Here is a 22782-nt window from a genome sequence, read left to right as displayed (position 1 = left end):
AGACAAGGATGGGAGACCTCCAGTGAAGACCAGGGTTGCAGAGGTAGGCAATGGCAAACCACTTCTGTTAGTCTCTTGCCATGAAAGCCTCACCAGGGGTCACCATAGGTCAGCTATGACTTGAGGGTATTTTGCACCACCATCTAAATAGAGTTATTCCACTCTAAGCCCACTGATTTCAATGGGCTTAGACTGGAGCAACTCTGCTTAGGATTTCACTGTAAAGCATGATTTTGCACAACATCTAAACTGAGCTAGGCACACATAATAAGAACATGATAGCTCACTGTTGGGACAGTGAGAATTACAAGACATTGTGCTGCACATTTCCAGACATTTTCCTTGATGCAACAGTGCATCTCAATGTTATAGGTTGTCAAGTGGTGGCAATGAAGAACACGTATTGCACAAATTCAGAGATCACAACACATGTGATGAAAGAAGACCTTTTTCTAAGACAAAAATTAATATATATATGTACACACACACAAAGCCAGAATTCTAAGACAACCCCAAAGCACTGAAGGCACTACTGTGAATAATGGTCCAGACTCCAAAATGAAAGCTTAGCCATAGCCACATTTTTAAAAGATGTGCCAAGTAACAGAGAGAAGAGCGTTTAAACTAATTCAGAGCCACTGGAAATCAATTTACTTGCTCTTTCATATTAACACACACAAATCAATGGAGCAGACTTGTGGCTTAGAGATAAAACACAAGGTTTGCATGCAGGAGGCTTCAGGTTTAATCCCTGGCATCTCCAGCTAAAGAATTACCAATCTATTATGAGGTAATTATCAGCTTAAAATCAACTAGTGTTGCCAAACTCAGCATAAGATTTTCTTGGCTGAACTGGTGAAAGTGACTGGGGCTGAACAGGTGCAGGGTAACGATAAAGATACATTTATTGGGTGTTTCATTCTACTAGCGTTATCTGATTTTGTTTTAAGCTTGTTACCTACCATGGGCCCTGAGAATGAGCAAATTAAAATCTAAATAGAACAACATTTTTCACATAGCTTAAAACTGATTTATAATGGAAAACAAACCAGTTGAGTAGAGATTCCTTCTCTTCATTTCAAAAGCTGCTCAGTTTTGCAAGTATTAGTAAAATTCAGTAAAATTCCAGTGGCTCTTAAAGGGTCTTCTGAATCTTACTAATGCTTGCTAAACTGATCAGCTTTTGAAATGAAGAGAAGGAATCTCTACTCAAGTGCTCAGTTTTAATACACTATCATTCCAGAGTAAAAACAATGCCTAGGGACAGTACAGATATGGATATCTTAAAAAGTTATTACTTCTGGAAAGACTCTTTGTGGTATTCAAGAAAAGAGAAAAATCAACAGCCATACAGCACACACGGAGTCTGGTCTGGTACTTCAAGAGGTAGGGCAAATAATTTTAAAGCTCATTATGACCAAGATTTATTTCTATACATGTCACTAGAGGGCAGCAACCAACTCATAATAGATGCATCTTATATATTTGACAGAAGTTAAAGGGCTCCTTTAATACCTGCATACAGCACAGCCTCAATGCGGTCCTTGATATACTCAGGGCTGCTCCCAGATGCAAGTGGAAGTGCTGATGACCCATTCGGCCCTGGAACCACCAGTGGTCCTACTAAGAATGCACAGGCTCCACCAAGGTAACTGATCAATGATGCTATAGCTGTAGCAGTGGCACGCTCATCTGGGGAAAACCATGTTGTGGAGAGGAATGGAGCAGCACTTGTTACAGTTGGGCCTGCCAATCCATTCAACAGCTGCCCGCCATGAATCATCCTGGAAAGAAAAACAACACAGATATACACACAACTCCGCAGATACTCCAAGTTCAAAGTTTCAAATAATGTATCAGAAAAAAAGAAGAGGGGAAATAACATTTTTCTTGGTTCCCCTTAAAAAAGCCACATCATCCTTCTTACTCCTGTAATTCATTCAGCCTTAACTGCCACTTCCATAATAGTAATTTTCAACCATCTCTTCTATCTTCCATTCTTCTCTTACTTGTGTTTCTGAAGTTCCTGGTTGGATGGCACCTCATTTCCTTAAAGATAACCACTCCAGAACTAAGCATAACTATACCTCATAAATTCTTCATCTTCCTTGATAAGATTATCTACCTTTTCCTCAGACTTATACTTTAGGTGTTATTTTAATAGTTCTTTTTCTATCCATAATGGCCATTTCCTTTACCCACTTAACATCTTTTTTCTTCTCTCAAGACACAATTCTTTATGTTGCTTGCTCATCTCACTCTTCTGTAACACTCCTTCCTCCAAATGACTATCAACTTTCTCTCAGTAGCCCTTACTTGGAGAAGTAAATCCTATCAAATCAAAAGTCATATGATATCAACCAAAATACTGCAAAATAGTATTTTCCAAACTTTTCATCAGGCTTGAGGCTGAGTACAAACAAAAAATGAACCCCTCCCCCACAAAAAGCATGGAAGGGGAGAAAGATGGCCCAAGGCCATGGTGGAAATGTCTATGGCCTGCAGCTTACAGAGCCTTAGAATAGCTAGATACCTATAACCGGTATCTGTTTTGGGAAATACAAAGTTTAGTCATTAGAGAAAGGTTCTTCAACTGGAAGACCATCTAGGTTGATACTTTGTTCATCGTGACTTCTTTCCTTCCAAACACTATGTAGACCTTATGGCTTTCATTGCCTCTAGTGCCTCACAGAAATAAATTGATTAATTTAGGTAACATATTTTCTTCTACTCTCAACGTTTTAAAAGACCTGTGTATTCTATTCGGCACTACAGAGACAGTTGAGGGAAACTGCCATTTTCCCCTTCTTTATTCCAGAAGACTTTGATCATGCAACCGAACCTCCTGAAATCATACTTCAGGAACCATCGAATCCATTTGACTGTGCAACACATCCTTGTTCCATTCTGAAGCTCTATCAGTACAATCTTGAGTTACTCTACTCTACTCATTTCCCTGGGTTTAGCCAGGAATAACTTTGCACAGGATTGTACTGTAAAGCCTGCAGTCCAGGGGCCTTTCCATCACAGTTTGAAACATCTTTTCCCCTCCTTTTCTGGGGCGCTATACCCTTGCAAAAAGGAAATGTTCTTGAGGCACGAAAACTACAGCTAATACTGACCATTATTTATGGATAGACAAGGGGGGGAGTATAGAATGTGGATACTATAGGAAAAATTTGAAATTACAGGAAAAGAAAAAATATGTATGTTTAGAGTTTTCTCACAGAGAATACAACTAACATAGAAAATTAAAACAAACTGAATATGTTGTTTAACTGAAGTTTCTGCTTGAGGTAACGTTTGTATTTTTACATTTTAAAAGCTTGTACACTGCTTTTTATATTAGGTAAAAATGACAAACTCAATACAATCAAAGATTAAAAAAAAATAAAAATCAGAGGAACAACATTCTATCATCAAGAAACAGGAGATCATCCCAGGTACTGTATGTTGAGATCTCTGTAGTAAGCCAACAAAAAAATCGCTAACTTAGCAATAAGCATTTTGAACAGTGATGCAATCCAAAGGTTTTTGTCTGACAGATGGAAAAGCCCAAGAGAAAGCCCAGAAAGCTGACAAATTCCAGAGGCCTCATAATCCTCGCAATAGCTGCTGAAATAACGCGCCTGTGTGGTGTTAAGGAGCCATATGCTTCTCCTGGATCATGATCCAAAATTAAACTCCTAAATGCTTGACAATTATTTAACATTTACGTAACTTTTCCAACAGAGGAACATTGGTCTGCTTCCAACTGTAGTAAAATATCTTGCTTCTTGAGTAAACCCATAGGAAGCTTAACAACATGGTATTATTCATACTGGACCTATAAAGAATGGCATGTCTCTCTTTGGATGTGGCAATGTTCTATTGTACAAGCAATGGCTGTATTTCAGAGATATTTAGAAAAAACAAAACCTGAATAAGCAAAATCACTATGGACTGAGAGGTGCAATTGCTCTGTTATTGCCTAGTAGAGAAAACTGTTTCCTAGTAACAACCACATATACTGCCAGATACATCAGGAAGCTGCAAATACAACTCAAATTACATTGTATGTATAAACTGGATTCTTTGCATGATGGATGTGCAAGGCTGTATTATCAGATCACATTGAAAAGAATTACTGATACTGTATAAGGAATAAAAAAGGAAGAGGAATGTATGTAGGTAAAACTGTGCATTATGAAGTTTCAAAGTCTTCCATCAAAATATTATCATTAGCAAAGAATGAGTATATCGAAGAGCTGCAACTGTCACTGTTTTTGCAGCATCATATAAGGAGGTATGTGATTACTTAATATCTTGGGAAATAGGAAAGAAACAGATAACATAAAAAAAGAAAAATGACAGTGGCACAATAAAGTCACTTCTCCTTTTGGTTGACAGGAATGGGGGAAGGTTAGAAGAGATAAAAGAAGCCTTACTGCTGTTACCAAATAAGCTAATATACACCTTCTTAGAAAAACACTCTCCGGCCACAAAAACACATTAAGCTGCCAAACGCAGGGAGCACAACTTCCATCGTTCTCCCCCATCCAATGACTGCCTGAACACTAAGTGCATGTATGCGTATACACACACACACAAATCCTGTTCCTTTCCCATAGCCTCCTACCTTGACTTGACTGATCTGATTACCCACATCCATGCTATGGTTACCTTGAGGCTTGACTATTGTAATGAACTGTATATGCGTTCTGCCACTAAAGTCAACTGTTGGGCACTAGATGAGCTATGCCTGTGACATCCATTCTACAGTCACTCCATTGGTGACGGACCTGTTATTGGGTTCCACTCAAAGTACTTATCACCCTTAATGGCCTTAGACCCATATACCTGCCTCCCCTGCTATGCACTATTGCTGATCTTAGCAAAGGCTTCTGAAGATGCCACCCTGTAAATGGGCAAGATTGGCAATTACCTGTTCATGCATATTCTCAGTGGTGGTTCCCACCTTGTGGAAGGACCTGCCTCAGAAGGGGAGGAAGGCTCCCACACTTTTACTATTATGCAGGGTGTCCAAAGAAAATATTCAGGAGAACATCTTTAAAATTAGTAGAATGGAACAACTCAGGAGGTTGCTTTTATAAGACAACAAGCAAGGACTTGAGGGCATCATTTCATTTTCTCCTGTACTTTCTTCCTCACACTATTTCCTTCTCTCTTCCTGGCAGCCCCCGTATCCTCTCTCCCCTTCATTGTTTCCTTCTCTCCTTCCCACTTATCAACCAACCATTCTTTCACCTGCCCCCTATTTCTTCAGATTTATTTATTTACTTTATTGATACCTCACATTTCTCCCAAACGGAAACCCAAAGCTGCTTACTTCATTTTCCTCTCCTCCATTTTATCCTCACAACCCTGTAATATTGTCACCCAGCAAGCTTCCATGGGATGTAGGTCTCTCAAATCCTAGTCTGTTACTCTAACCATTACACCCACTGGCTCGCAGCTTTCCTTCCTCCCTTCCTTCCCTCTCCCTAGGTAATGTCCGGACAAGTTGCAAAATCATGTGATAGCAAGTTGTTCAAGTGACTTGTATGGTGGTCACTGCCAGACTCAGCCAAGTCACACTAGCTGTGTGAAGGCTGCCCCGGACCAAGGTGAGTTGTGTGGTATCAAGTCATTTAATAGCCATCGCTGGACTTGAGGTGAGTTGTGCAAGTTGTATGTTAGCAAATCGCCTGGAGGTTGCTGCTGGGCTTGGTTCTAATGTGTCCTCCCTCCAGTGCAGAAATGAGTAAATATAGCCCTGAAAAGGGCCTTTCTCCTGCCTTTTACTGACTGAAACAAAGGTTTGAAGGCTGGTGATATTGTAGTGATTGGAGAGGTGCTGTGGCTCACTGAAAAAACCTCTACTGTGCATGCAGAAGGTTCTGGGTACAATCTCAGGCAATTCCAGTTAAAAGAACCAGGCAGTAGGTAATGTGAAAGACCTCTGCCTTAGACCCTGCAAAGCTGCTGCCAGTCTGAGTAGACAATGAGGCCTTGATGGGCCAATGGTCTGAATCAGTATAAGACAGCTTCATGTGTGTACATGTGCCCAGCACTCCACACTGAGATCTCGGAGGCCATTCACTTCTTAAAAGGTACAAGCACTGCTTTTATTATATTAGGTTTTTTAAATCCAACCGGGTTTCCCCCCCTGAAAATCTAGGGCTTTTCTCAGGTTTGTTATAAGAGCTGTCTTGTCTGTTCACGGCTCCATGATCCAAAAAAAATTGCCGATCCAGCTGATCGTGGATCGGCGCTGGTGACGATCCTGACTAAACGATCCACACCGATCATCTCCTGTTCCCGATCCGTGAATCGTGGATCGTGGAGGCCAAAGCGGGGCGCGCTGCTATTCCCAGCTATGTGGGAAGGTGGGTGTTGGCAGTGGCCCCCGGGCCCGGCAGGCACAGGGAGACGGCGACAAGCCGCCTCCCCTCAGGGGGCAGGGGGTCTGGCCACTCGCTGGCAGCACCCCTCATGTGCCCGCCCGCCAGGCCAAAAAGGAGTGCGCTGGCGAGAAAAGAACGGTGGGTGATGCCGGCGGCATCTGTGTTTGTGTTTGGCTGTCTGTGTTTGGCCGTCAGAGCTGCCTTTAATCTGTGGTTGTTGCTGGGCAACCAAGTAACAGATCAGTATTCCAGGCTTGTTTTTTGTCGGGAAACGGTAGAGGGGAGGGGGTAGGGCCTTTTCCAGGGTTGTTTTGGCCTTTGAGGGAGGAGGAATCAGGGCCAGGTCCTCCAGCAACCACTAGGTGGCTTGATACCACATGACATGCATGACTCAACCCAGGCCTGGTGGCTTGCTACTGTTCAACAGCAGCTCCCCTCCAGAAGATGCAATTTTCAGTTCCCCTACAATTCCTTGTGAGTTCCACACCATGCAACTGGGCCTGGTTCAGCAGGAGCACTCAGCAGTAGCTGCAGAACATTGGGTTATGGTGGGTTTTGGGTTTGTGATACCTTTGAAATGTACATTTAGTATGAAAGGCAACGTATGCATTTCAGTATATGTGTTACTTTTTAAAAAAAACTTACACATCCATTTTGGAGGCAACACTCATGCTCAGTCCTCTTCAGGACACTGGGAAAGTCTTTTCTATTTTCTATTTTCTTTTTTTCTGTATATCTGAGAAGCCACCTTTTCCTTAGGTGAGCTTTTTCACTGCCTTTCCACATCTTGAAGCTCCTAAAGAACAATATGAGGGCACTCTCCACCACCACCACCGAAGAACAATAAGCACCCCCAATATTTATCAGGCCACAAGTAGGACTATCTTCCACTGGAATTTCCAAAGTAATATTTTTCTGTGAAATTCATGTGTGAATAACCTGGAACTGTCAGCAATTTTTGAATTCCTCTTTTGGAATATGCATTCATGAATACTGACAATCACACCTAAGTGTGTGGCACATGACAGATACACAGGCCCAGGGATCATGTTCACCAACATACTCTGTCCCTATATTCACTGAGGCAACACTACGAGAAGGCCTAAAAACGGCTAGATCAGGGACCCATGTACCTGCTCATTCTTTAGCATAGTATATAATATCACATGTGAACCATGAGTGGATCCAACACTCATTTTCTGCCAGTGGAAGGTCACATCCCCTGGCAGCAGGGAGGACAGCTGCCAGTTTCCTCCCACAGCGTGTCTTCTTCATGCCAGCACTATTCCTGGGGTTCACTGAACCCCAAGGGCAGAACTGTAGCTGAAGCAAGGACAAAGAAACAGCAAGTTCTACTCACAAGCAGAGCTCTGGTCATGGTCCTTTGGATACAACCCAATAATTTATACTGGATAAAAAGTCAGTCTGTATACAAATGACAAAGTGGTAACAAATCTTATTTTAAAAACGTTATTCAACAAAGAACTACAAAGAGAGTTTCCAGCATAAAACTGCAGAATTCAACAGTAAGCTTGACGCTGACCATTTAGTGTCCAATGAAATTAAAGGTTTCTCTTACACTACAGGCATTACATTCATGCATGATGACTTAGGGGTGGCATTACAAAATTTCCAAGCAAGAAAAAAACAGAAATAATTGGTTTTGGGTCTTGCTATGTAACACTAATCCATACTGCTTGGGAATCATGAAATCTACTCCCTGAAAACTTTTGTGTTTTTTATTGATTTCTAGGGCTTACCAACCATGCAACATAAGCTCATGTTTCCCTTTAATTCTATTGATTTCCTGGGCAATGGCATTTCTCCTTTCCAACTGGATCCTTGCAGGAGAAGCACAGAGCATTTCCAGCCCCAAACTTCAGAGAGCTGCCATTCTCCTTCCCCTTACCTTTGTGGTGTGGAGAGAATTTTTCCCTGTTCAGGAGGCGATAGAATTTAGATCCTTTGTTCAATTTGCTTGAAACTTGGGGGTTCTTTGGTGGACAGGCAAAAGAAGCTCCGCTGCAATTTTGGTGACATTTAGTTGAAAAACTGCTCCAAAGTTCCCCATAGGGAATAATGGCAGACCAGTGGAGGTGGGAGAGTCTGCAAAGGAAGCCTCCCTCATTTTGTGAGAGAAAACAAATGGAAGACCACAACAAGGAAAGCTGACAAATGCAGTTTTCAGCAGAGTAGTAAAAAAAATGTCAGTCAGTCAAAATGCAGACAGGGCTTTTTTTTTTCTCTTTCAAACGCTGATGGCTGGCTGGAACTCTCCTTCTAGGCTTTCACTTAACCACCATTTTAGAAAACAGTAGAGAGAAGTGAGACTGCGTGGAGAGGAACCTACTTTTGGGGTCTGTAAAATCACACACCCTCTTTTCTCAATCTGATTGAAATTTATGGGGTCTTTAAATTAGAGGGAAGATCATGTTCTTTGCAAATTTGGTGTCATTATCTTTACAAAAAGCTACCCCGAACTTCATATACATTCCTCATTGAAAATAGTGGTTCCAGAACCCTCAAAAAACTCATAGATTTGAATTCAAACTACTGTCTTCCCTGGAAATAAGCAATTAAGCCTTCCCAAAGCCCAGATCCAAAATTATAACAATTTTTTTCTAAGTGCATGCCCTTACAATGACTCCTCATCTACAAAAGCTTTTATGTCTATAAAGTACCACAAGCCCTTTTTTTTTTTGCTGCAACACAGTAACATGGCTACCTTTCTGTAATTTATTATTCAACAGAGTGATTTTTCAGGCAGTAACAGAAAATGACATTCACACAATTTTCAACTGTCACCAAATGTTGGGCAATCACTGTATAAAAGCTGCTGCTTTTATTCTGTTGCTACCTGGTTTGAGATTTAGGGTTCAAATTTTAATGCTTTTTGTTTATATTTTAATTATTGTGCTTTCGTTTTAATGTATTTAAGGTCCCTTGATAAGTTTTGTTATAAGGCAACATTTAAAAAAAAAACCTTTCCATCTAAAAATCCCACAAGCCCAATGTATTCTTCAGATCGCAAAACACACATACAACTTCAAAATCATTTATACTTCAAATAAAGACTACTATTACCACCTTCCCTTGCCCATATGCTATTTCTCTTTCCTAACTAATACAACATATTTGGGGAAGGGGAAGACTTGTGATGGTATCACACACTCAATACATTTTCCATTTAATGTTATTCTGCATAGATTTGTGATTTACAGGTTCAATACTTAGTCTGAAGACTTGAAGTTCTCACATATCTTACCAAAGCAGGTAATTTGTTCTGTGCAAGTAATTTGCCAGAACAAGCACTTATACTGTATGATAGGGAAGTTCACATAGGCAAACAAAATACTTTGAGCACTGTAAATGTTTAAAGTGTTTTTGAAAGACTGTTCTAATCTAAGTATATTTTGATTCACATTCTATAAAAACAGTAATCATGGAATGTAGATATATTAAGTAGTAAACTTGTGATCAAATTCACTCTGAAAAATACTTACAAGTGAACCACCTACAACCTGATTTTCCCACACTTTCCCATGTTTTGTATTTTGGGAAACAAGCACCAGGTATAGCAGCCCCATGTTGGAACAGATGTTTTCAAACTACTCCATGCTGAAATCTCTCTGCCATATGTTCATATTCACTCATTGATTCATGAACTCTAAGCTACTTTTCACTGTTTTTCTGTGTATCTGTCCCTTATCTTTTTAGACAAGATACTCATAATGTGGTCCACATGTAGTGATCTACTGCTATTCTAGGAGACAAATTTTCTGCAGCTAATACAGATGACAGAGAAATATGAACACAACAGTATCAGTGCATTTTGCTGTTTGTTATAGTGTCTTGTTATCACTGTAGCAGATTTTGGCCACAAAGGACTATCAGAACTCTTCCTTGCAGACCATCATCTGTTCTAAAAATTGCTCTGAGATTAGAAGCATTTGTTCCTGTTATTTCCCCATTTTCTCCTTGTTTCAGTTATTCAGAAGGAGCAAAGAGCAACTGCATTTTCCCCCAATGCCTCATACTGTAATTTAAGTTTGATTCTGTAATGCAAGATGTCTTTTGTATGAAAGATGAGCATAGCAAGACAATTTCGTTCAGAGCTTTGCCCTGTTGGAAAGCATTTTCAAGCCTGGCTAAACTACGCGTTGCATTTTGATCGATTTCTATATCCTGCGCTTTGCTCTTAGGATTGTATATTATTTTTCCAATATTCAGCTAATTATTTTCAGGTACCACACAATGTAGTGAGAACTGAGAGTTCAAACCCTGAGTGCAAGGCTTTTCATAAGAAAGTTGCAAAAAAACTATAAAAAGGATGGGGTAGGGTGGGAATACAGAAGGAAAATTTTAACTCAGAGAATTACAAAATAATCAATTACCAAGTCTCTGCCTCAAGACTGAAGTCAATGAATGCCAAACTAAAACTTCAGATTTTTTAAAACATGCTTGAAAGCCATAACACAGTCCTGTATTAGCATTAACTCTGGATTAACAGCTTTGAACTAGTAAACAGCCTAGCAAATTCACCTTCAAAACAGCTGGCCAACTAAGGCAGTGTATACTGTCTATTCTTTTACTCTGATGTACCCTAAGTTCCTACATAAATAAGCACTGCATATAATTCATTCCACTGGGTATTATCATTCATTTTAAAACACATATAAAATAATAACAGTGATGCATTAATTCTATTGTTGATAGTATTTACAATTAACAGCTCAACAGCTCATCACATTTTAAGTACTTGCCTCCTGAATGAAATGGCAACATTCATGGAATAAATGTTAGTTCACACCTGGTAGATTTACAGCTTAATCCTAAACAGAGTTATATCCTTCTATGTCACATTGACTTCAATGGATTTAGAAGGATGTTACTATGATTAGGATTGCACTGTTGCTAGTGTTTGTCATTGCTCTACAACAAACTATCATTTATCATCAGATACAGAGAAGAGCTTCTAGGTTACTTCACAAATTAAGAAGTTAGTGTATGCATTGTTTTTATCATGGTGCAATCTGCAAGAAGGAAGCATTTTATTTTCTTATTATGCAAGCTTTAGCATGGAGTGAAAAGCAACTCTTGGTGAGTGTTGTGTACATATGGTTTTAAAAGTTTATGTTATAAGGAATGCTGGTATGTGAGTTGTACCAGCCAGTTTGGTTGTACATGCAGTACTCCTCACTCACTGCTGGGAGTAGCATTTGTAAGTGACTTTAGTTTGAATCACAAAATTCATACAGCTTAAGGAAACTGCTGTTCTTACTCATTACTGTTGAAATTAATGAACAAGACAAAATGATTACAAATACGTAAATCAAAATGTTAGTAAATGTAGCAGGTATGAAAATGAATATTAACTTAATCCAGCTTTCAAAAACTGCAATATTAATGAATTTTATATTATAGTTTTATGGACCTGGTTACCTTTCCTTTAAACATACACAAAATGGAGAAAAAAACCTTTATCACCCTGTTAGCTTGCATGTGAATATGATTTTTAAAAGCTGTAAATACAAAGACATACAAATAAATAGAAGGTGGTACCAAATACTCCACTTAAAACAGTGACCTTGATATGGCTATGGTCAGAAAACTAATGTTCACACCTAGATAAAAGCCTTGGAAAATAACTTACTTCTGAGAACCTAACATTTCTACCTACTAATATAAGCATACCAAAAAAGGCTATTTGTATGGAAATGGGAACTTATTTTGAGTTATTACGGCAAAATGACTTATTTTTACTGAAAAGTTTTATGCTTACTGAATATTTATGGACTTGGGTTAGTATTATATTTGGTTTCATTTTCAATATATACAGTTACCAGTGCACGATGGGTAATTTACAAGCCATTTGGCTCCATAAAAAGAAACATATTCCTGATAGAAAAGAGAAAAATAAGTGAAGCCACAAAATAGGGCTTCTTGCTGAACAGTAAAGAAAATAGGACCTTTATGAAGATGTTGTCCACAGAGTTTGTTTAGGAACATATTTCACATCACATAACCTACAACTAACTACAAAAGAACAAGCAAATGTAAAAATGGCCAAAGTCAGTCCAGAGGGTTTTTTTAATTTGAATTTGGTACTGCTCTCACTTATGTGTATGGGCTTTTGTTGCTGCTGCTTTTAAAGAAAAGCATTTTTAGAACCCAATGAACTCTGATTTCTGAAGTAATTGGAGGGGAAATCTAGTTATTTTAAAAATGTTTTTAACCAAAAGCCTGCCAAACAAGAAACAAAGATTTGCAATGAAACAAACAGCACAATACCAGGCCAAGACGGGAGCATCTCGATCAGACATCCTGACAGTTAAAAGGCAACAGCATAAAAATACAGTGAGACCCTTGACAGTACAGTGACAAATTCCTTCAGATCCTCACATCATAATACCATGTTATTGCACAGCCATCAGAGTTGTCACACACTTGAGAATGCTTTTTCGGTCAAAGCTTCATCTAAGTTTGAAAGACAAGGGCAAAGAGAAGCATAGGCTACATGTGTTATTAAGAGATCACTAAGGTAAGAAAAACAAAACTGAACCTCTCTTAACACTGTTGATTTCTTTCATGATGTCACACTTACAGAACATCACACAATAAAGAAATTTATCTTTTAGGATAATATGCACATTCACTTTAAAGTAAACCATTGCTTATTACAGGAGCCAATGATGGATAAGATACATATTAGACAGATGAAAGAGCCATCAGGTGAAAAGGACAAGTGTGTAAATAGCCTTTGCCTGGTTGCCTGTGCTGTGCAATAATTACGCCATGCAACCAAGCAAGGAGGAAGATTTTGTAAACTGGAAGAAAGCAAGGCTAAAATTTTGTTTTGTTTTTTCATCCTCCCTTAGTTTATACAACTAACACGAGTATTCTTTGGCAGATGGCCTAGTATAATATTTTTCTGAGCTAGTAATTTCTGTAAATGAATTTTAAAGGCTGGGAAAAAACTCAAGGAAGAATAAGGATAGATGTTTTGAAAGGATGAGGTGGCTGATAAAATTGCAAACCCTAAGCCTACACTATGTGCTTGCAAGGGTTGAGTCTTACTTCAGTTTGGGGGGAGAGGGGACAAGCTATCCTACCATATACTGACTTTCCTGCACCAAAAACACAAATTCAAAATAGTACTAAAGAGGCCTACAGGCTAGACATCTCAGGGGAGGTGGTACAGACACCTGAAGAAGGTGTACGAAACTCCAGAACAATCAAGATATTGAAGTAGCGGGAGCTTTAGTTCTCCATAAGCCAAGACCCTGGATGGGTTAAATACCTTCAACCAAAAGGCACAATGGATTTGTGGAGATGATGGCTCCACCCAGGATCAATCCCTGGCATCTCCAGTTAAAAGGATCGGGCAGTAGGTTATATGAAAGACCTCTAGACAGCACTGACCTTGATAGATCACGAGAGCTTTATGTGGAGCTTTATGTGGAAGAAAGCAGCGCAGGGAAAGCTGGCACTTTGTTCTTGTGTGTGTTGCCCTGTTCAGATCCAATGAGTCTACCACACTTCTCTTAACATGTTGCTAGGAACCACCTGATTTGTCCATAAACATAAGCTGCCTCAATCAGGTTTGCTGGAAAGATGACAGAATTTTCAAAATAAACAAACTGACCCATCACCCTCCACAAACACGGCCTAGCTTGTTCAGACATCAGTTGGGCAGTGGCCGTTGAAAGACTTTCTATCAGAATCAAATACAGTTCTCTAGTCCTTTTCTTTGGATCAGTGAAGCTACTTAAAATGGAAGCCACATTACAATTGAAAGAAACATGACCTAACAAGACTTACGATTTTACTATGCTGAGCAGTGGGCAATACTAACAAGATCGAAGTAAAAGTGGTTCATAGAATGTGTCTTTTTCAAGTGGGCCACAGACAAAGCTATATGCTGCCAGGTCAAGGACACATCTTTGGTGCCTCAGTTCTGAGCTGTTGCTCAGAATAGCAATGTACCACATAATACTTTTTAGCGTGTACGAAACGAGTCAGCAATTCATAAGGGCTTCCCAAATTGGGCCAAATGGCCTGCTAAAATTTTGGTTTGGCTACTAAGCACTTTTGTTTAATAACTCCATTTACAAATTCCATTACAAAATAGTTCTCCTTGAAGGTTTATTACTCATTGATAAGTACATATACTGGCAGCCCAGTTGTTTCTTTCTCTACATAAGAACTTGGCAAGTGAGCAGTTTTTGCCAAATGCTTTATTGATTTTTAATATGAGGGAGAACAACCCAATGAACTGCATCCTGCTCACAAATAATAAAATTATTAATAATCTGAGCTTCACTGGAGGCTTCTATCCAAAAAATCAAACCACTTTAAGAAACAAATGAATCACCTCACACTGGAGCTTCAACCTAGAAGCTACTCACGAGGTCATTAAAACCTTGCTGTTTTATGGTAAGCATCTTATTTCTGTCAGAAAAGAAGACAAATACTTGCTGTATGTCCATAAAAGACTGCATTTTGCCCTAAGATAATGCTTTATATTCACTTCATAGGTAAATGTGCCTCACATAAATATAGATTGTTACTGGCCTATGTCCACTATACTTTAACCTGTTGCGACCAGAAGACTGATTTAGATCCCAATTCAGTTCCGTATCTTACATTTTTTAATTCAGATATATTTAGACAAAACATGTAACAGAAAGAAAACAATAAGAATGCTGGCATTCCATTCTATAAATCCCATAATAAATAACTTGTTTCATCACAAAAGGTAATTTTTCTATGACAGTAGCAAGGCAACGGCTAGTTGTCTTTTCTATATTTGAGGCTGTGATCCAGGTCACAATAAACTTCAGCTTTGTTTAAATCAACCAATCTTAAACAACAGAGCACAGTTCGTTCTAGTTAGTCTGCAGCAAGGAGGTAATCAGGAGATCTGGATGCTACCCCCAAGCTCTCATGAATTGCCACCAGCATGGTGACAAAACATCACTTAATACAGGTGTAACACTGTAGGCTGTGACAAATGGGTAGAAGGGCTAGGGGATGTAAGCTGCTTCATCCACCTTGCTCTTGGCTTCAGATTGTTAGTCTCCTTATTGCTTCCACTTTCTGCGTACCCACTTCATTAAATTCTTGAGTTTTTTTTACTCTGAAACAAAATACACCTGTTAGAGCCTTGAACTCCTTTTCTTGCTTAAATTTATTAACTACATTCCTCCTCCCTGACCAACTGGTTTTCAAGCATTCCTTAAATTACACAGTGAAAAAGATATACCTTTTACAGCAATCCGACTTCTGTCTTACCATTTTACCAACATTTCCTAACTCATATTTTCTCTCAGGAAGAAAATAAAAATTTACTAGGACTGGGTCACTCACTCTCTCCTGGGCAGATCTGAAGGGGTAGCTGTCACTACCCCTGAACAGATTTGAACATATGACTGCCACACTTAGTTCAGTTCTGTATATGTTGACCAGCAGTTGCTCTCCAAAGAATTCGACAGTGGTCTTACCAGTTACCAACACCTACTTCCTAGTACACTTTTAACTGAAGATGCCAAGGACTGAACCTTAGATTTTTTTTTGGATGCGAAACACGTGTCTCTTTTCCTCCTGCTTTTGACTGTAACAATGCTCTGTGTGGAATGGTTTCTACTGGACATGTTGATACATTTAATAACATCAAACATTTTAAGAAAGATCTTTTGTCCTGCTGCCTTTAAAAATTCCCCTCAGCAGTTTAGAACTCAAGTTTCACACCCAGCAAGAGGGCTGCTCTCATGTTATATAAAAACATAACATTTACAAGAAATACTATTATTATTTACCACTTACTACAAACGTTTTTGTCCACTGACATTTTGTCCCTACTGGGCACAAAAGATATCTGTACGTAGAAAAATTCTGGTGTAACAGGATGCTATAAAATTAGAGTTCTATATATGCCTCCCATAACCTACATCTAGTCACAACATACTGCCCATGAGTCAAGTTACTGCAGTAATTTGATAGGCCTCCCATTCCTTAGTCTGTTCCAGTGATCTACCTGTGCACAGTACTAAGGCACAGAGGGGAGAAACAGATCCCTCTGCACACAGGCAATGTTCTCACATGAGGAAAGTTCATGCCTATTGTGTTTAAATTATGGTGGAAGAACAATAAAAGGCATTTCACATATCACACCAGAGGTAGCAGTTGTCAATAACTGCTACCTTTGGGGCCCACAAAAGAAATGTGAATAAACCAAAATAACAGGAGAAATTGAAAATTGTGTAAGCTTCATTTATATTAAAATACGTCAAGATGTAGCATTTGGCATTTTTGGTCAAGAATTGAATTTCTGAAGGGAAAATGAACTGTAAGAGGGCTGGATAATAAACAAGAGTTATAAGATAGGATAAAAACTGCACGTGTTGTGAAGTTCCCATTAAAGTCTCTCTCCAAAACATTCTTGAGACTGTCACAAACGTTGTTTGAAAATGTCAGACTTTCTTTTGCCACCAATAACACTATAAGTCTGCTTTTAAAAGTTAATGTTCAGTTTCTTAAAAGAACACACGGGCCTATATTAAAAGTGTGATAAAAATGCAAGAAATGCTTTGCCTCTGCTGTAATTACACCCTCAGTTACACTAAATATTTAGAATCAGGATAGTTTTAGGGTTCTATCAGATATAGAAATGCACATTTAAACTTCCACTGCTTTAAACCATTACAAATCCATCAATATTTAAGTTCCCACAGTGAAGAACTCTGTAGGCTTGACATGTCCCAAATAAAGTATATTTGCTAAATTATCTAAATTGTGAGCAACACCCCCAAATACTTCAGTACCATGACCTATGTGCATTTGAACCTCAGACAAATAAGGCTGTCAAAGGTACCAGTGTAAGGGCTTCATAGTCCTTTCAACCCCAGATGTCCAGGAGAGATTGTCAACAGAGATGATTCTGGCAGATAATCTGTTAGTCTGTTGCAGCAAAATTAGACAAAAACACCTTAAAGAGGCGACTAGAATGCAAAAGTAGGAGGCAGAGCAGAATCAAACATTGTTGGAAAATTTGGACTAAGATTATGAAATGAAGCAGAAGAGTGACTCACAGAAATGTGAAGCCAATGATTTGTTCATTACAAACACATGCTTCAGGCAACTGAACAAACGTGGAAATCACTGAACACCAACATAGGGACCAAACAGATTACATAATTGGAAGCAGAAGATGGAGAAGCTCTATTCTCTCTGCTAATCAGGAGCTGATTGTGGTATAGACCATGAACTGTTAATATAAAAAATTAGAATAAAAATGAAGAGAAATACTAAAAGAATCCCAGTGTCAAAATATAATCTAAATCACATTCGTGAAGAATTTTAAAACCGTGTAAACAAATGATTTGCATTACAGGGTTCAATTGATTGTGAACTGGAAAAACTGTAGGATGAAACCAGAAACATTATTATGGAAGAATGTGCAAAGGCTATTTTTTTTGCCAAAAGGAAGGAGAAGCCTAGAGGGATGACTAATGTAGGGGTGTGCACCCAAAAAATCCGGGAAATCTAGATTGAGATTTCAGGGAAACAAAAATCCGGGTTCTCTGAAATCTGGGTAATTCTCTTTAATCCAGTTTGGCAAGATTAGAGTATCCCAGATTTATTCAGCCATTATTTTCTATGAGGAAACCTATTGGGGGCTATCCAGAGGGCTGTGGGGGGAATCATTTTTCAAGCAAACCCCACTAAATTTGCAGGAAACCTATTCCTGAATGTCCTCTAAAGATACCCCAAGTTTCAGAAAGATTGTAGATTCAATTCTATGGGCCCCTGAACAAGTTGTCCCCATACACTATCCAAGCTCCAAACTCAACCCAGAGAAAGCTCAACAGAACCAAATTGAAACAAAGGAACAGAATCTCTCAAAACCAAAGTGAAGCAAGGGGACCAACATCAAATTGAGAATCATGTCAAAGCAGCAAATTCCACAAATCAAACTGAAGCAAGGGACTCTGTTGCAACTTAGCCCAGCTAAACCAGTGTTACTCCCGGAAAGCCAGGCAGACAGGTGAGCTCTTGCAGAGACTGGCCACTCACTCCCCCCTCCCTGCCTCACTCCCCATTCCTCCTGCCTCTGCCTCACTCCCCCCTCCCTTCTACCCCTCCCCTCTTGGAAAAAAAATATGGGAGAAGCTCAGGAAGGAGCCAGCCCAGGCTGAAGCAATGTTTCCCAGATAAACCTGGATTAACCCCTGATTTATCCATGGGTCTGGATCCAGGTTCCCAAATGAGATCCAAGATTCTCTGATTTGATTGGGGAAAGCTGGAATTAGGCAGATTGGCAAAAATCCATCTCCCGTCCCCGCTAAATCCTGGACCTGGATCACACACGCCCCATAGACTGATTAAACTTTAAAATTGCCAAAGACAGACATGAAGCAAAAGTTTAAAAGTGATAGAAATAGAAACAGAATCCTAAATGCAGCTTTTCAGCTACTTGCACACACAGACAAACAGAACTATCAAAATAACCAGAGCAAAAAAAAAAAAAGAGAGAGAGAATAACAAAAAAAGAACAAGGCATCTGTTCCACAAAAATCAAGTAATCAAAGGGAAATTCAAACCACTGCCAGGGCTGCTGAAAAAACAACACGGAAATATAGTACCTGATCAGGACAAAATAAAGAGAAACAATACACTAAAGAACTATACAGAAGAAATGAAAGGGTGACCGATTCCATCAAAGAAGTATCTTCTGACAAAGAACCTGAAATCTTAAAAAGTAAAATGAAAGCTATACTCAAAGCAATTGGAAGAAAATCACCAGGAGTAGATGGTATACCAATACAGCAATTTCGAGCTACAGAAACTGAGTACATCAAATCTTAACAAGAATCTGTCAACAAATATGAAAAACAAAACAATAGCCCATAGACTGGTCAATCTATATTCAAATTCTGAAAAAGGAGATACCAAAGATTGCAGCAACTATCGCCCCATTGGATTAATTTTTCACACCAGAAAGGTGATTCTCAAAATTCTACACCAAAGACTTTTACCCATATATGGGACAAGAAATGCCAATGTTCAAGCTGGATTCAGAAAAGGAAGAGGCACTAGAGATTGTATTGCAAATTCAAGATAGCTAATGGAGGGAATTTCAGAAGAAAATCAGCCTGTGTTTTACATATGAAAGCAAAGGTTTATATATTACAGCAAAGGTGGATCATGGAAAGCTATAGATGGTGTTAAAAGAGATTGGTATGCCATAACATCTGATCGTTTTGATGCACAACCTGTACTCTGGACAAGAGGCTACTGTTACAACAGAATATGGGGAAACAGAATCGTTTCCAATGGGTAAAGGTGTTAGACAAGGATGTATATCATCTCCCTATCTGTTCACCCTATACACAGAACATATATAAGGAAAGCTAGATTAATTTAGAAGAAGCAGGACTGAAAACAGGTGGAAGGATCATTAACAGTTTGAGATATGCAGATGACACAATGTTACTGGCAGAAAATAGAGAAGACTTGAAATGACTAATGATGAAGGTTAAAGGAGAATGTGCCAAAGCAGGAATACTGCTGAACATCAAGAAGACAAAAGTAACAACTACTGAGCAATTACACAGTTTTCAAATTGATAGTGAAAGAATTGATTTTTTTTTAAAAATCTTCTGTTCTTTGGCTTAATCTTCAACCAAAAACGAGATTGCAACCAAGAAACTGAAAGGAGACTGAGACACGGAAGGGCAACATGAGGGAACTAAAAGGATGTGTCTCCAGAGAACAGTATCAAGATAACTGACATTATGGTATTCCTCGTCATTATGTATGGATGTGAAAGTTGGACAGTGAAGAAAGCTGACAGAAGAAAATGGATTCATTTGAAATGTGATGCTGGAGGAGAGCTTTATGTATACCACGGATGGACAAAAAAGACAAATACAGTAGGTTCTAGGGCAAATCAAGCCTGAATTCTCCCTCAAAGCTAAAATGACAACACAGAGGCTATCGCACTTCGGTCACATCATGAGAAGATAAGACTCAATGGCAAATACAATAATGTTAGGAAAAGTTGAAGGCAGTAGGAAAAGAGAAAGACCAAAAATGACACGGCTTGACTCAACGAAGGAACTGACGTCCTCCAGTTTGCAAGATCTGAGCAAGGCTACTAATGAGAGGACATTTGGGAGGTTTTTAATTCATAGGGTTGCCATAAGCCAGAACTGATTTGACGGCACTTCACATAGACACACAGACGCAAATGGTATTTTGCGTTTGCATTCATGGCAATTTTTTATCACACAGCTCTTAAAGGACAGAAAACTAGAATTAAACTGCCAATGTTTTCCACGAAAAGCTAAGCTACAAGTGACGCCTGACACAGGTTGGACACTTGTCAGCTTCCCTCAAGTTTTGATGGGAAATGTAGGCATCCTAGTTTTGCAGCTGTAAGGGAGAGACAAGCTGTAAAATCAGGACGCCTACATTTCCCATCAAAACTTGAGGGAAGATGACAAGTGTCCAACCTGTGTAAGGCGTCATTTGTAGCTTGGCTCTAAGTCACTAAATAGCACAAGATAGTAATTGAAATTGGCAATATTTAAATTGATAATTTAAACATCTTACTGCTAATTGGCAAACCGGGCAATTTAGACACTGATCTTGCTGCGTCTGTACTTTGCCAGTTTTTGACACAAGCACCCCTCCCTTTTTAGGTTTGTTTTTTAAATTAAGTATGTAACACTGTCACTAAAAAAGAATGCATTAGATGATTCACCACCAGCAGGGATTATAAGAATATATAGCTCCATAGCCAAAGGGCAAAAAACATGATGCTGAAAAGCAGGTATTAAGGACAAGAATAAGTATTAAGTATTAAGTACAAGAATAAGGCCATGTTTGTATATTTTTCCTTGTGTATCTCTTGCCTCACCGATCTTACTGTCACAATACATTAGTGACTTCTAAGTTAGTGAAAAGCATTACATCCAAAATGGTAAACCGTGGTTTGTGCAGAAGTAAAAGACACTAAATGACTCTCAGAATGCCAGGGTGAGTGTATATACAGAGCATCAAACCAGAATTATATAGAGCTACACCTGAACCAACCCAAAAAGCCAACCATGTTTGTCTACTGAGTAATACAAAATGTGGCAAAGTCACACAGAAGGCAACAGGAGAAAGATCTTGCAATCAGAGAATATCTATTTATAATTTAACTTAACTATAAATTCTGTGGGAGGAAACTACTGTTTCCCAATTTTATGTATCAGTTGACCAAAGTAGTCAGTTTAATGGTGTCCATCATATTGGATCAACCCATTCCCAGACCTCAGAGGTTAACTGTTCTTCCAAACTTCAGTGACACATTTCCTGTAGCCAAGAAATTGAAACTGTCTTTGAGTTGGGGGGGGGGGGGGGTTTGAACCGTGAACATGTGTAGGAGAACAATCTAAAAATAAAAAGATAGCACATGCCTACTAAAACAACAACAACATTCGATTTATATACCGCCCTTCAGGACAACTTAATGCCCACTCAGAGCGGTTTACAAAGTACGTTTTTATTATCCCCACAACAAATACCTTGTGAGGTGAGTGGGGCTGAGAGAGCTCCAGAGAGCTGTGACTAGCCCAAGGTCACCCAAGGCTTCAAGTGGAGGAGTGGGGAATCAAACCCGGCTATCCAGATTAGAGTCCTGCACTCTTAACCACTACACCAAATTGCATTCAGCATTCAGCTAGCTATTTTCATTCTTCAAATGTCTTCTGCTGAATACCTGTAGAGTCCTGACCTGGATAGCCCAAGTAAGCCTGATCTCGTGAGATCTCAGAAGCTAAGCAGGGTAGGCCTTGGTTAGTAATTGGAAGGGAGCCCTCCAATGAAGACCAGGGTTGCAGAGCCAGGCAATGGCAAACCACCTCTGGTAGTGTCTTGACATGAAAACCCCAGCAGGGGTCGCCATAAGTCAGGTATGACTTGAGGGCACTATCTACCACCACCTATACAGTAACATTAAGATCCATCTGTCTCTGACAGAAAGTAGCATAACTCTTTAAAATATTATTGTGGCTTCCCCCGACCAAATACCCTTCAAAATAATTTGTTGATCATTTAAATACACACACACACAATATTTTATTTAAGGCATTAAGATCTCTTTCATCACAGCTGCAGTTTTACATCACGCCTGAATTCACTGCAATGGGTCTATCAAATGTGAGAAACTGTGGCCGAATCCACACTTCCCTACCGTCCACTTTTCATGTGCATTAATCGCGCTGGATTCTATCCCGCAATGTCCCAGTCTGTGTTCACGTCTCTTCTCTTACTGCCGCTGCCTTGTGCTATACTTCGTCCACATCCCTGGTAGAATCGCACAATACAGGGCGGGTTTAGATCCGAC

General features: G+C 39.3%; 1 protein-coding gene across 1 annotated transcript in view; it reads right to left on the bottom strand.

The window, feature by feature from the left end:
• The window catches only part of SLC49A4 (solute carrier family 49 member 4), a 132502-nt gene that overhangs the window by 74393 nt on the left and 35327 nt on the right, over window positions 1–22782 (bottom strand). Inside the window, exon 3 of the mRNA XM_054971282.1 lies at window positions 1516–1784. Coding sequence (XP_054827257.1) covers window positions 1516–1784 — 269 coding nt within the window. The remainder of the gene's footprint in view (window positions 1–1515; window positions 1785–22782) is intronic.

Source organism: Eublepharis macularius, chromosome 2 (genome assembly GCF_028583425.1).
Source record: "Eublepharis macularius isolate TG4126 chromosome 2, MPM_Emac_v1.0, whole genome shotgun sequence".
Lineage (NCBI taxonomy): Eukaryota > Metazoa > Chordata > Lepidosauria > Squamata > Eublepharidae > Eublepharis > Eublepharis macularius.
This window is presented reverse-complemented; position numbering and strand designations above follow the sequence as displayed.